This window comes from Chelmon rostratus, chromosome 7 (assembly GCF_017976325.1).
Source record: "Chelmon rostratus isolate fCheRos1 chromosome 7, fCheRos1.pri, whole genome shotgun sequence".
NCBI lineage: Eukaryota > Metazoa > Chordata > Actinopteri > Chaetodontiformes > Chaetodontidae > Chelmon > Chelmon rostratus.
Genome location: NC_055664.1, coordinates 18,795,144 through 18,810,262, shown reverse-complemented (window position 1 = coordinate 18,810,262; position 15,119 = coordinate 18,795,144). Strand labels below are relative to the sequence as shown.

Sequence of the window (15,119 nt, the reverse complement as noted above, 5' to 3'; positions counted from 1 at the left end):
AAACATACTTCACAATAAATGTAATTCTGACTTTCTTGTGTATATATGTGTCTTCTTAATTCATGTAATTGCTGCCTCAGTCATTGAAGGTGGGAGGTCTACTTCTTTAATGGCTGCATCAAAAGACTTCAGCAGTTCAGGGGAGAGTTCCTCAGTAGACATTTTGCAAAATTTGCAAGTTATTTATAACAGGAGTTTTGTTGTTTGGTTGTGACTTAATCACACATAAAAATTGCCGGACTGTTATCGGCCAAACAAGCCATTGCATGTCCTCATTGGAAAATTGGGGAAAATTCAAGTGTATATACTGTATATATATATATATACACACACACACACCTGAATGAATGTATGTATGTGAATATTTTTTTATTTTATTGAGTTAACAGTCCCTTGGGAAAATTCAGTGGAGGCAGCTTATGAAAGGAAGAAGACTAAGTATGCAGATTTAAAGACAGAATCTGAGCAGAGGGGATGGAAGACCAGGGTCTGTCCGGTTGAAGTGGGGTGTAGAGGTTTTGTTGCAGGGTCAGCTGTTTCACTGTTTAGGGAGCTGGGAGTGCATGGGCAAAATTTAAGGAAGACAGTGAGGGAGATGTCAGATGAGGCTGCTAGGTCTCGTCAGTGGATATGGATCAGGAGAAATAATAGTAGTTGGGGGGTGAAATAGGGACAGTGGGGGGGGGCAGAGGACATGCATGCCTAACCCGGCGGGAGTAGAGGTTAAAGTCTGAACAAGACACCTCTCCTCTGCTCTGCTTTCCCCGCCCCATCTTCTCGCTCTGCCAATAGGAAGAGAACCAGGAAGAGGAAGGTTAGATAAGGTGGGGGTGTGGCCAGCTAGAGTCTCTCTTTGGGACCATGCGGCCTGTTCAGGTGAGTTTGCGTGGTAAGATACAGAGTTGGCTTGTCTTTTGATCTTTTTGGTTGTTTTCCTGTTTTGTTTGCTTCTTGAAGGAAATGTTAGGGTTTGTTTTCCTGCTTTGTTTGCTTTTTGAAGGAAATGGTAGGGTTTGTTGCTTCTTGAAGGAAATGTTAGAAGAGGCTGTTAAATCTAGTCTGTGGTTTAGGCCTCCACCTTCAGCACCCTCTAAATTTTCCACCCCCTACCCGAACAAGGGTCTGTATCCAATCCCTACTTTCATCTTTTGACTCTACCTCTTCATTTTCTATCCCCTACCCGAACCAGGGTTTGTATTCCCACCCCGCTTTTTTTTTTGGTGCAGTTGGTGAGAGGCAGGTGTAGATGATGGTAGTGTGGCAATCGGCAGTTACATGTGGCATCTAGGCCTGTGGTAGCATTGTAGCAGCTAACAATAGCTAAAGCGGTGAGAGTATGATAGTATCTTAGCAGTTAGTATTGGTAGCTAGCAATTAACATTAACAGTATAGGTGAATCTAGCTTTATTGTCTTCTTCTGTTCCTCTTAGCAGGTAGCGGTTAGCACGTAACATTAGCTAAATGGTAGCATCGGAACTGTATTGTCTTCTTCTGTTCTTCCTAGCGGTTAGTGTTAGCATTAGCAATAGTTAAATGGTAGCATCGGTACTGGCCACGACCTGGAGCATCTCTGGGTCAGTTGAACGTGGCGGTGCTGTTTGGATTGTGTAGGAGCAGTGTGAACTGGCACTAGGGGGGGTGACTCTGGGACGCCAGAGTTCACTGCCTAACCTCCTGGAGGTGTAGTGGGACTAAGTAGGCGAAACACTGTTGAAGGGAGGTTTCCACCTGATGACCCCCAGAGACGTGTTAGGAATCACTGCTCTTTGGCAGGTATAGAGGCAGATTAGGGCTCCAAGGTTCTTCACTGAGAATGAATCCTCTTTTTGAGCACAAGTATCTTGTGTTTAAATTAACTTTATTGCTCACAATTTCATAAACTGTATTACATGTTGTATAATCAGTAAGGAATCATGATATACAGTGGAAAAACACGGCAGTACAAGTCTTCAGTGACAAAAAGAAGTCAACATATTTTTATCTAAGAATTATGATTACTTGAATGCCTTTGCCACCATATTATAATGAGCTTTCAGAATGATTTTTGTGCCTCCTTCCCCATCATGTTCTTTTTTGTGTTCTTCTCTGGTTTCAGTAAGATTATATAACATTTTGGCATAAAAATACAAATCAGCAGTCCAAAACTTGAAGCCAGAATAGCAAATATCTCCACAGCAACACTGAACTTCCCAGGAGAGCTGACATATGCTGGGATGAAAGTGATCCATACTGCGCAGAATATCAACATGCTGAAGGTGATAAATTTGGCTTCATTGAAATTGTCAGGCAGTTTCCGAGCCAGAAAAGCAAGAATGAAACATAACATGGCCAGAAGTCCTATGTACCCAAGTACAGCCCAAAAGCCAACAGCTGAGCCCAGAGCACACTCCAAGATGATTTTTTCATTAAACGTCTTAAAATTCTTAAATGGAAAAGGAGGAGAAATTGTCAACCAGAGGACACATATGACAACTTGTATAAGAGTGAAACCCAGAACGCTGAGTTTCTGCTGTGCAGGCCCAAACCATTTCATCACATTACTACCTGGAAGTGTGGCCCTGAAGGCCATTAACACCACAATTGTTTTCCCCAGAACACAAGAGATGCAGAGGACAAAGGTGATGCCGAATGCTGTGTGTCGCAGCATGCAGGACCACTCAGAGGGCCGGCCGATGAAGGTCAGAGAGCACAGGAAACACAGAGTCAAGGAGAAGAGCAGCAGAAAGCTCAGCTCAGAGTTGTTGGCCCTGACAATAGGAGTCTGTCTGTATCTGAAGAAAATGAACGCCACAACAGCAGTCATAAATGTTCCAGAGAGGGAGGCTGCAGTGAGCAGTGCTCCCATAATCTCTTCATATGACAGAAACTCTGCCTCCTTCTTTACACAGGCATCTCTTCTCTCATTTGACCAGAACTCAGGGTCACATCTCACACATGTGATGGAATCTGAAAAAAAATATTTAAGCAGGTGTTAAACTTGCTTGGTATATTTGTCTTGTTTTGTGTCTATGTTGCATTTTCTATGTCTACAAGACAGAAACTATATTATTACCAGATAATAAATCTATCATCTTATAACAACAAACTTTATTTCAAGCATTTTTCAAAAATAAATTCCGTGTTATTTTAGTGTTTTGCATGTTTGAATCAGGATTAGAACATCTCAGGACGAACCCAAGATGCTGCGTGTGCAACACATATTTGGTCTGTCCTCCAAGGGTCTCCAATACCCACCGGTCGTGTTTCAGAAGCAGTGGTTCTTGCACACAGAGCTTTGTTGACTTGCAGAGATAACTTCCTATTGCCAGTAGGTAGCGTTGTGAATGTGACTGAATATTAGCCTATAGATTTCCTTAGAACATTCTACAATGTGAAATTTGGAGAAGATCTGACAATGTGGATTCAAAACAGATTCTGTTTTCATGTTGAGATATCAGAACTCACTGCCTGGCCACTGTACTGCCGTTCAATGAAAATTCACAAGCGTTTATTCTTTTCTGACCAAATTTGAGGTGAATCTGGTCAACCTGCCACGAGAAGTACATCAAAGCAGAGAAACTGTCATTTCCTGTTGTCAGGATGCTATTATTGGCGTGAAGATGTCATCAGGCTAGCCTCTTATCAAATGTGAAGTTTAGTGCAGATTGGACACATTATAATTGATATATTTCAACTTCCTGTTTCATGGTGAAACATCTCGATCCCTGTGCCACCAGGGCAACACCATTTGATGAAATATCTTAAGATCATCGAGGTCTTAAGTCTTTTCTGAACACATTTGAGGTGGATCCGCTAGGAGGAGTAAATTAAAGTGTAAAACATGAATTTCCTGTTACCAGTAGGTGGTGCTATGACTATAATTGAACAGTGGCATATATCAATGTCTTTAGGCCAGGACCCTTATTAAAGATGCTCGGTTAGGGGCACATTTGACCATATGAAGTGGATTAAAAAAAAAAAAAAAAACTCTTTCTTTTTTGTGGTGGAAGTTTCATGCCTGACCTCGGACACACCAAGGTCTTCAAATTGCTTGATATGATTAATTCTCTGTAAGCAGTTTGGTAACACCTGAAAATGGCAAAAACTGCACAAAAAATTGACCAGTAAATTCAAATGGGATGCCGCCCTGTTGAGTGAAGGGTATGGCTCCCTGAGGCTTTTTTGTATGTCTTGGGATGTTCCACGAACTTAATGAATTTCATATAGGAATACGAAATATATTGCAAGAGCTCATTAAAAATTTTTAGGGGGTGATATCGAGAACTATTTGAAAACCCATGTGCAAGTCCCGTATCAGATGTAGATTTTCGACACCTCTGATTCATGGGCCATGTTTCTCGAGTTTTTGAGCATCGGTTCTAAAAATGACTGAGCGGGGAATACATGATCTTCAACCAGAATCACTAATGCCAACCCACTTTTAAAGGCAAACTAATAGAATAAAATGATCAACTGTGTCAAATGCTCAACCAAGCATTTGACATAGTTTGAAACATTGTTAATGTTTAAATTTTTGTTTTGTCTTTCTTCAAATGTCACTATACCAGTAATGTTGCTTATTTCTCCCTCTGCACATCGGAAACAGTCATAGCAGCAGACAGGCTTTCCTTTCTGCAGAACCTTGCGAGTTCCTGGGGGACATTTCTCACTGCAAACTGACAGAGGCACCTGTATGAACACAACACATACGAAAAAAGTGTGGGGGCATTTTCTTTGGCAAGGTGCTGGCTTTGCAAGCATCTACGATTAGTTTCGATGCCTCTAAATCAAACATTATGACACAGTAACAACTAATGATCAACTAAACTTTCATCAACAATTGCATTGATCATTTGGTAGGCTACCTGTTGTGAGTTTTGTGCCCAAATTAAAGACTTATTTTGCAGATTCATCTGTTTGTCTGCAGGTAAAGATGCATCATGAAGACCAACTGTCACAAAGTCCACAATGCCATTTTCTGTTGGCTGCCAGTTTATAATTTCATACTTTGCTGCTGGGTCTCCATTCTCATTGAAGTAAACCTCATCTCCTTCCTTTGTTTTGAACTGAATCTTTTTTATGCGCTGTAAAACCTAAGAAGATATGCAGCAATACAGATCAATATGTGACAAACTTTTCTTTGGCTCTGTTGTCTCAACAGCATGATAGACAGACTGCAACAATTTATTTATCCAAATTGAAACAATTTTCTTTGTTAACATGACTTAAAAAAAAAAAAAAAAACAAGTCTGTGGTGTTCAACTCACCGTGAATGAATCGAGCTGCACCTTGTTGTTACATGTTTTATTGCAGCTGAGGATACCATGAAGTGCATGGGCCACAGCATACACTCCTTTATAGACGTTGTAAAAGATAGGCATGAGTGACATATCAGTGAAGCTGTTTTGTACTCCAGTCACATCTTCATGTCCAGTACATTCACTCTGATTCACTGCTGATGACTTTGACTGCTTGAACTTACAGTTAAATAATTTCTCCCAAAACTTTGTAAACAGTTTGTTCCTAGATGCCTTGAGCGGCTTCACGTCCAACATGAACTCTCTCATGCCACTGACATGTGCTTTGGGGATGGACAGGCCTATGGCACCATCCAAAATGTGATGTCTATCCATGGCTGCGGTGTGGGAATCAAAGATCCAGGCCTCAGTGCCTACCCACTGATACCCAGTCAAATTGTGGAGAAACAGCTCGTGTATTATCACATACAACTCCGTGGGGGAGAGGAACGTGACAATGACCTTGGAAGTGGAAGCTTTGATAATTTCAACTATCTTTTGTATTTTGTCTGGTGGATCTGTTCTAAAGAAAGACACAGAGTACTCCAGACAGATGCCGAGCTGCTGGGCTGTTTCTGTGAATGTGGCCATGCCATTATTGCCATAATCATCATTTGTTCTAATGGCTCCAACCCAAGTCCACCCAAAGTGCTTGACCAACTGGGCCAGGGCTCTGCTCTGGTAGTAGTCACTGGGTATTGTTCTGAGGAAGGATGGGTACTTGGTTTTATCACTGAGACAAGCACAAGTAGCAAAGTGGCTGATCTGAAGAGGAAAAGAAAAAAAGAAATAACATCCCGAGATGAATTTGTGAATCTTACATTTACATATTCTTTTACAATCCCTTTCGCTCTGACCATCTTGAAGAATTACAGACTAAGGAATATTTTTCACAAATATGTAATTTCTACCAATCATACCCACCAGTGGGATATGAAAGGGTCCGATGACAGTTGCTATAGCCATGCAAGGAGAGGAGAAAGTCTCTCCCATAATGGCCTGTACTTGGGCAGGTCTGGTACATGGTGCCTCAGAGAGTGCAGATACCAGTTCATTACCATTAGCCAAGGCCAGTGCCACCTTCACACTTCTGGCAATGAAGACACAAGCATCATAGATCTTATAGCCCAGAGAGATGCCAGGCAGTAGGTCAGTGCTGTTATTAATCTCCTCTATAGCAAAGAGCATAGCCTGAGCAAACTGGAACCCCCTGAAATTCAAACTTGGTGCCAACACAAACAGATGAAATTGCAGCAAATTTGTCCTTAAAATGGAAACAATGCCAAAGTTCTTGAAAACATTTGATGATATTTTTATGTATACCAAGGACTATTTATTGTTTTAACAATCAGTTTCATCATCTTCATCTTTGTACTCACAGCCTTTTTGATAATTGAAATCAACATTTTTAGAATTTCATAATTTACCTGGTGCACTGCATTGGCAGTGGTTTGTGCATGTAGGTATCCTGTCTGTGTTCCCACTTGTTGTGGAAAGAGAAGATTCCCCCCAACAATATGTCCCCATCCTTAGATAGCTGGGGACTCTCAGGATCCCCTCTCCGCCTGCACACCAGCTCCTCAGCCTGAGAGAATGACACCACCAACAACAGCTGTAAGAGTGCCCAACCCTTCTCTGGCCACCTCTGTGTGGACGTCATACTGTCTAAGAGGGCTAAACCACCGGGTGGCATCACACATACAGTAATAGAAATCAAAACCTTGCACTGGTATATATACATTTTGGAGCACCATAAAATTAATAATTAAATATTGAGTTTTGTTTTCTCTCAAATGCAGGCATGTTGATAGAAGGGAGGTGCTCAAAGAAAAAAAAGAGCTTGTGGTCTGACCTTATTTCATACATTTTTACTGTATATTCAATTGTGCTGTACACAAAGTTTCTCGTGTTGAATTTATATTTTATGATTCTGGAAGCTTAATTTGCAATTGAATATATCAACACAATTCAGGTACTGTAAAATACTGCAGTTTGATGTAAAGCTGAGAAAAAATATTTATTAGGTCCACTGCAAGGCCACAACAGTTCAGTCTTGGTAAAAATTGATTAATTGTTTGTTTCTTTTTGCTGTTTTATATTTTTCGACCACTTGGGGGCAGTGTAACAAGCTGTAATCACAACATCATCACCTTAATAACACTGATCTGGTTATCAAGTAAGCAATTACATGTGTTTGATTGTCAGTCAGACACAGAGAAATATTAGTAATGATTGTGAGTAGTTTTTTTGTCCATCTGATGAATGCAAGTCTAATATTTGCTCTTCTTTTTGTTCTTTTGGTCTCTAAGAACTCTTCAGATGTGAAAAGCTGTACTCTGTTCACCAGCTTGTTGCAAATGTTTTTGATCATCAACTGCGTTGATTTTTGTAATTATGTGCTTGTTCTGAATTTGATGCCAGCAACACTTTTCGAGCAAGTTGGGACGGGGCAACAAAAGACTATGAAAGTTGTGGAATACCTCTTTGGAACATCCCACAGGTATGATACCAGGTGAAAGTATCATGATTGGGTATGAGAGGGGCATCTTCTGAAGGCTCAGTCGTTCACAAGCAAGAATGGTTCACCCATTTGTTAAACAGATTTTTGTTTACTACATGGGTTTGGGAAAACTTCATAAAACAGTCTGTTTGTGAAAGATTGCATTCTGTGTTCATTTACATATCACACCATATTGTCGGGTGGGTTGTATATCTTTATGTTAGTGTCTCAAATATCATTCAAAACATCAAATGACTCACAAAAAATGTGCCTCCAACAACAAAGTTGCCATCTTTGGATGGTGCCTGGTTGAATGAGCCCTGCATTTGGCGCACAGAGTTTCCCTTCTTGAACCACGAGCTACAGTTGCATAGCTGTGCTCTGCTCTTTCGGAAACAAATCAGCTGTGAAGCTCATGGCAGGGCTTTATACACGTCTAAGGAGATAGCTGTCATTGTTGAGCTCAAGCCTCATGAGACAAGAGGAAACTAAACAAACAAACATTAAATGACGTGTGTCCAAACTTTTTATGGTCACTAAGTACTAATGAATGCACATGTCCAGTGCCTAATTTCTTCTTAAATTCACAACATTTAACACAGTTTAGAAGCTGGAATCAAAGAGGAAATCCCATAGTTTCGCAGACAGACATCTGTGCTTTATTACTTTTTACATTGTAAATTAATCATTGGTGACATCAAAACTATGAAATAACATGTGGAATTAGGGGGTGAACAGTAAAGAGTAAACAACGGAAAATATATTTTAGATTCTTCAAAGTAGCCTCCTTTTGCTTTCTACACTTTTCTCTCTATGGTTGAATGGCTGCATTAAAGAAATGCAAATGAGGGAGACTAACAAGGAGAAGAGAATTGCTTGGGCTGTGAAACACAAGGAATGGACATCTGAGTCTGAATCTGGGATTTTTGATTCCAACCACTGTGTCTTTATGAGACGCACAGAAGCTAAACAGATATGAATGTGTGGTTCCCTTCACGAAGCACGGAGGAGGAGTGATGGTGTGGGGGTGCTTTGTTGGTGACAATGTTCATAATTCAATGCAAACTTTACCAATGGCTACAGCAACATCCTGTAGCATCATGTCGTCCCAAATGGTTTGCACCGAGTTTGGACTGTCAGTTGTTTTTAAACAGGACAATAACCCAAACCACATTTTCAGGTTGTGTGAGGGCTATTTGACCAAGACGGAGAGTGATGGAGTGCTGCATCACTTGACACATGACCTGGCCTCCACAATCACCAAGCCTGAACCAAATGAGATGGTTTGGCATGAGCTGGACAGCATATCTGAAAACTAAGACTGCTGGTGAACTATTCCGGCTCACATCAATACAAATGTTGGCAACACTGAAGAATCTAAAGTATAAAAAATATTTAGCTTGGCTTACACTTTACTGTTTACCACTTGATTCCATTGGTGTTGTGTAATAATGTTGATGTCCACCGTGTTCATTGATGAAGCAGGAAGTAATAAAAATAAAGAAGAACAATTCAAAGGGTACTGTATATTGGTTGATATGAGTGTATATTATGTTGCATTAAATAGGGTAATCTCAAAATGATATACAATGGAAAATACAACAGTAAAACAATGCAAGTCCTGAGTGAAGTGAAGGTCGATATCTACTCAACAGTCTTTTAAACGAATTATTGGGTGCAAATTATGATTACTCTTGCCAACATATTATTTAAGTTTTCAGAATGATTTTGGTGGTACCTTCCCCATCATATTCTTTTTTGTATTCTTCTCTGGTTTCAGTAGGATAATATAACATTTTGGCATAAAAATACAAATCAACAGTCCAAAACTTGAAGCCAGAATAGCAAACACCTCCACAGCAACACTGAACTTCCCAGGAGAGCTGACATACGCTGGGATGAAAGTGATCCATACTGCACAGAATATCAACATGCTGAAGGTGATAAATTTGGCTTCATTGAAATTGTCAGGCAGTTTCCGAGCCAGAAAAGCAAGAATGAAACATAACATGGCCAGAAGTCCTATGTACCCAAGTACAGCCCAAAAGCCAACAGCTGAGCCCAGAGCACACTCCAAGATGATTTTGTCCTTAAATTCCTTAAAATTCTTAAATGGGAAAGGAGGAGAAATTGTCAACCAGAGGATACATATGACAACTTGTATAAGAGTGAAACCCAGAACGCTGAGTTTCTGCTGTGCAGGCCCAAACCATTTCATCACATTACTACCTGGAAGTGTGGCCCTGAAGGCCATTAACACCACGATTGTTTTCCCCAGAACACAAGAGATGCAGAGGACAAAGGTGATGCCGAATGCTGTGTGTCGCAGCATGCAGGACCACTCAGAGGGCCGGCCGATGAAGGTCAGAGAGCACAGGAAACACAGAGTCAAGGAGAAGAGCAGCAGGAAGCTCAGCTCAGAGTTGTTGGCCCTGACAATAGGAGTCTGTCTGTATCTGAAGAAAATGAACGCCACAACAGCAGTCATAAATGTTCCAGAGAGGGAGGCTGCAGTGAGCAGTGCTCCCATGCTCTCTTCATATGACAGAAACTCTGCCTCCTTCTTTACACAGGCATCTCTTCTCTCATTTGACCAGAACTCAGGGTCACATCTCACACATGTGATGGAATCTGAAAAATAATATTAAAGTAGGTGTGAAACTTTCTCAGTACATTTGGTTATTTCATATCTATGTTGGATCTTTTCTGTACCTACAAGACACATATTTACCAAATAATACATGGACAACCTTACAACAAGGTATCATCATGTATGATTTGGATCCTTATGAAGATGAATTATTCTTTTTTTATTTTTTTATTTCATAATACCGAACAATACCTTTTACTCTCTCTATATTTATCTATCTGTCTGTATACGTCAAAATATCATGCTGCTACATTTTTCAAATGTTAAACGCAATTTTATTTAAACCTCAGCTACACTCAGATACCATGAAAAGCTGAGAAAATTTTCTCATCATTTGAGTGTGCAGACCCTTCAAACATAATTCTTCTGACTTTTAATGTTAGCTTTTTTTTAATAGTTTTATCACAACATTTATTTCAGAAAGTTTTACATTACAATCAAACATTTCTGACCTTTTGAGTCATAGTTGCTGTACCAAATAGGACACACTGGTGCAGACAATGCATAACAAAATCCCTCCCTTCTCTCACCGTGGATGTGATTTAAGAACTCTGAGAATAAATGAGCTGAAAACAATACAGACTGTCCTAATCTTTCCTATTATTTAAATACACTTGAGTTAAATCAATTTTTTTACATTATGGATTTAATCTAGAAATGCATCTTCCAAATAAATTTGTAAAGCTCATTTTGAACTTATGCTTCAGTGTTTATTTAGGATATTCATTCTCTGATGTATTCTTTTTTGATGGAATCATATTGATTTTCATTTGTCTTGAAAGACTTAATTGAAATTTCCATGTGAACATGACGACTTTGAGATTTTTGTCTTGTTTTGTTTTGTCATTCATTGAATTTAACTCAACCTGTAATGTTGCTTATTTCTCCCTCTGCACATCTTAAACAGTCATAGCAGCAGACAGGCTTTCCTTTCTGCAGAACCTTGCGAGTTCCTGGGGGACATTTCTCACTGCAAACTGACAGAGGCACCTGCATGAACACAACCGACAATGAGAAAAACATGGTGTTTTCTTTGCAACCATCTTTTATTAATGTAGATGCAGCAAAACAAAATTATCCAGTGACAATAATGACTAACTTATATAATTATAACCATCAAAATCAATTACATTGATCACATGGTAGCTTACCATCTTTGAGTTTTGTGCCCAAATTAATGACTTATTTTGCAGATTTAACTGTCTGTCTGCAGGCAAAGATGCATCATGAAGACCAACCGGGACAAAGTCCACAATGCCATTTTCTGTTGGCTGCCAGTTTATAATTTCATACTTTGCTGCTGGGTCTCCATTCTCATTGAAGTAAACATCATCTCCTTCCTTAGTTTTGAACTGAATCCTTCTTATGTGTTGTAAAATCTAAGAAGATATGCAGCAGTGTAGATCATTATCTGACAAACATTTTATGGCTCTATTGCCTCAACTGCATGATAGACAGACTGCAATTTATTCATCAAAATTTATACCATTTTCTGTGTTTATTTGACATAATGTAAAAACTATAGGTCAGGTTTTTGGTGTTTAACTTACCGTGAATGAATCGAGCTGCACCTTGTTGTTACATGTTTTATTGCAGCTGAGGATACCATGAAGTGCATGGGCCACAGCATACACTCCTTTATAGACGTTGTAAAAGATAGGCATGAGTGACATATCAGTGAAGCTGTTTTGTACTTCAGTCAGATCTTCATGTCCAGTACATTCACTCTGATTCACTGCTGATGACTTTGACTGCTTGAACTTGCAATTAAATAATGTCTCCCAAAACTCTTTAAAAATTTCATTACTAGATGCCTTGAGCAGCTTCACATCCAACATGAAATCTCTCATGCCACTGACATGTGCTTTGGGGATGAACAGGCCTATGGCACCATCCAGAATGTGATGTCTATCCATGGCTGCAGTGTGGGAATCAAAGATCCAGCTCTCACTGCCTACCCACTGATACCCAGTCAAGTTATGGTGAGACAATGCATGTATCAGCACATCCATATCCATGTGGGAGAGGAAAGCAACAATCACCTTGGAAGTGGAAGCCTTGATGATGTCAACTATCTTTTGTATTTTGTCTGGTGGATCTGTTCTAAAGAAAGACACAGAGTACTCCAGACAGATGCCGAGCTGCTGGGCTGTTTCTGTGAATGTGGCCATGCCATTATTGCCGTAATCATCATTTGTTCTAATGGCTCCAACCCAAGTCCACCCGAAGTGCTTGACCAACTGGGCCAGGGCTCTGCTCTGGTAGTAGTCACTGGGTATTGTTCTGAGGAAGGATGGGTACTTGGTTTTATCACTGAGACAAGCACAAGTAGCAAAGTGGCTGATCTAAAGGGGAAAAAATGACATCCTGAGATAACAACGTTTACACAGTGTATTACAATTATTTGAAACCCCCTTTTTCTATGACCAGCTGGAAAAATGACAGAATAATCTTTTTTTCACAGATATCATTTCATTTCTACCAATCTTACCCACCAGTGGGATATTAAAGGGTCCAATGACAGTGGCTATAGCCATGCAAGGAGAGGAAGAGGTCTCCCCCATAATGGCCTGTACTTGGGCAGGTCTGGTACATGGTGCCTCAGAGGGTGAAGATACAACTTCATTACCATTAGCCAAAGCCAGTGCCACTCGTACTCCTCTCGAAATGGACCCACAGACATCATAGATCTTATAGCCCAGAGAGATGCCAGGCAGTAGATCAGTGCTGTTATTAATCTCTTCTATAGCAAAGAGCATAGCCTGAGCAAACTGGAACTCTCTGAAATTCAAACTTAATGCAGACAGTTATAAATAGTTAGATTGCAAACAATTTGTATTTGAGGAAGACACAATCGTAAATGACAGCATTTGATGGTATTAATACACATGACAAAGGAAATGTTGAATGCTCCCCTTGATTACCTTTTTTTTAAAACTCTATTTAACTGTACTTACTTCCTTTGAGATATTTTAAATATATGTTGATTTCTAGGATATAATTTACCTGATGCATTGCAGTGGCAGTGGTTTGTGCATGTAGGTGTCTGATCTCTCTTTCCAGCTGCTGTGTAAAGAGAAGATTCCCCCCAACAAAATGTCTCCATCCTTAGATAGCTGGGGGCTCTCGGGATCCCCTCTCCGCCTGCACACCGGCTCCTCAGCCTGAGAGAAAGACACCACCAACAACAGCTGTAAGAGCGCCCAACCCTGCTCTGGCCACCTCTGTGTGGATGTCATACTGTCTAAGAGAGCTAAACCACTGGGTGGCATCACATGTACCTTTATGTAAATCAAAAGCTTGAACTGGTATTTATGCACTTTGGAACAGCACAAAAAAAATATGAACAGAAGGAGGTATCATGTGGGGCGGGGGGCAAACAGAGAAAGAGGTTTGGACCTTTGTATATTTTAAATATATTACGGTATATTCCAAATAGCTGTATTAAATTCTGCTGTAAAACAGGTTTCACTCTTCAGCATCCTTATTTGTTCATATTTACAATTGCAATTTTAAATTTACACTCCTTTGCACCAACTTGTGGTAGCTTGTCATAAAAACTGTGATCACTGGAAAGTGTTTTCTCAGTGGTCAGTTCAGGTCATGTGAGGTTGGAAGACAGCAAGGAAAATCTATTGTGCAAGAATTTTTCAATGTGATCAAACAGAAAGCTCCTCTCTCTTTTTTCTTTCTTGGAGAACCTTTGCTTGTCAATATTGTTACTTTTTCTGTGTTTTGTGCAAAATGTGTTATTTGGAATACATATAACATACCTGCTACATTGCAACAATTTCCATTTCTCTTTCATTTGTTATTTTCTTTCTTTGTATGTTGTATGAGTGTCGTTGAAGAACAAGAATTTCGTTGCTATTGAGTGCTTCAACGTGGTTGACATGTTGTGAATTCTGTCATGCTGTCTGGTAACTCTTGATGGACAGAATACTGCAATTGTGCAATTGAACCCAAATCATTCCCCTGTTTGATTGCCAATTGCAAACAGGTGTGCTTCAAGCCACTATATAAGGCCCTCATCTGCCTGCCATTTGTTCCTGAGAATTGTGTTGTGTTGATCTGTTTGTATTTCCATTTGCTTTCAAAAGCTTAAAATGACAAATAAGCACTTGGGACTTAAAACTTATAAAATTCAAATGGCTTTTGGCAATTACATATGTTAGCTTACTTGCACATCAAACAAACACGCAGCACTATAAGTATTAATTTGAAGTTGTTTGTGTTTTGCTGATGAATCAAAGTCTCACATTCACTCTCTTTTTAGCTCATATTTGGTGTCTATCAGCTCAACAATGTACCTCTGCTCTTTAGGTCAGACCAATCAGCTCATGGCAGGGCTTTTTACATTGTTGCATAAATGCTTTAGGCATTAAAACTACATAGCATTGACAAATTATTTGGAAAAAAGGGCACCACCCTCAGAAAAGGGAAAATTATAGTCGATTCAATCCTGGCCTTGTAGACAATACAATACTTGATACACACAAACCACATAATCAGCTTCTCTCCAAATTAAATTTTTATTGAGCTACTAATTAAACACACAGCTAATAACTACTGACCTTAGAAATTAATGAATAAATGCAGTAATGAATGAAGCAAGGGCATAGTGATTCCACCGTATACCAGATTAAGAAGTGACTGATGTCTTGGTAATGATATCAGGGTCATGTGGCCAAAG

At 39.8% G+C, this 15,119-nt stretch overlaps 2 protein-coding genes across 2 annotated transcripts; both read right to left on the bottom strand.

Moving 5' to 3' along the window:
• Positions 1 to 2,032: 2,032 nt before the first annotated feature.
• Positions 2,033 to 6,897, bottom strand: LOC121608818 (extracellular calcium-sensing receptor-like). Its single transcript, XM_041940202.1, has 6 exons — positions 6,704 to 6,897; positions 6,201 to 6,498; positions 5,247 to 6,041; positions 4,845 to 5,072; positions 4,545 to 4,668; positions 2,033 to 2,946 (listed from the first exon to the last, which is right to left on the bottom strand). Exons 1-6 carry the CDS (start codon positions 6,733 to 6,735, stop codon positions 2,033 to 2,035), a joined length of 2,391 nt encoding a protein of 796 aa, XP_041796136.1. The 5' UTR covers positions 6,736 to 6,897.
• Positions 6,898 to 9,493: 2,596 nt separating this feature from the next.
• LOC121608909 (extracellular calcium-sensing receptor-like) lies at positions 9,494 to 13,626 on the bottom strand. Its single transcript, XM_041940336.1, has 6 exons — positions 13,433 to 13,626; positions 12,922 to 13,219; positions 11,977 to 12,771; positions 11,578 to 11,805; positions 11,293 to 11,416; positions 9,494 to 10,407 (listed from the first exon to the last, which is right to left on the bottom strand). Exons 1-6 carry the CDS (start codon positions 13,462 to 13,464, stop codon positions 9,494 to 9,496), a joined length of 2,391 nt encoding a protein of 796 aa, XP_041796270.1. The 5' UTR covers positions 13,465 to 13,626.
• Positions 13,627 to 15,119: the final 1,493 nt, after the last annotated feature.

Coding starts and splice junctions, on each gene's coding strand:
- LOC121608818 (XM_041940202.1), bottom strand. CDS start 6,735: ATGCACAAACCACTGCCAATGCAGTGCACCAG. Junction 6,499..6,703: donor CTGCCAATGCAGTGCACCAG/GTAAATTATGAA, acceptor GTTGGCACCAAG/TTTGAATTTCAGGGGGTTCC. Junction 2,947..4,544: donor AGAAATAAGCAACATTACTG/GTATAGTGACAT, acceptor ATTTTTTTTCAG/ATTCCATCACATGTGTGAGA.
- LOC121608909 (XM_041940336.1), bottom strand. CDS start 13,464: ATGCACAAACCACTGCCACTGCAATGCATCAG. Junction 11,806..11,976: donor TGCAGCTCGATTCATTCACG/GTAAGTTAAACA, acceptor ATATCTTCTTAG/ATTTTACAACACATAAGAAG. Junction 11,417..11,577: donor GGGCACAAAACTCAAAGATG/GTAAGCTACCAT, acceptor GTGTTCATGCAG/GTGCCTCTGTCAGTTTGCAG.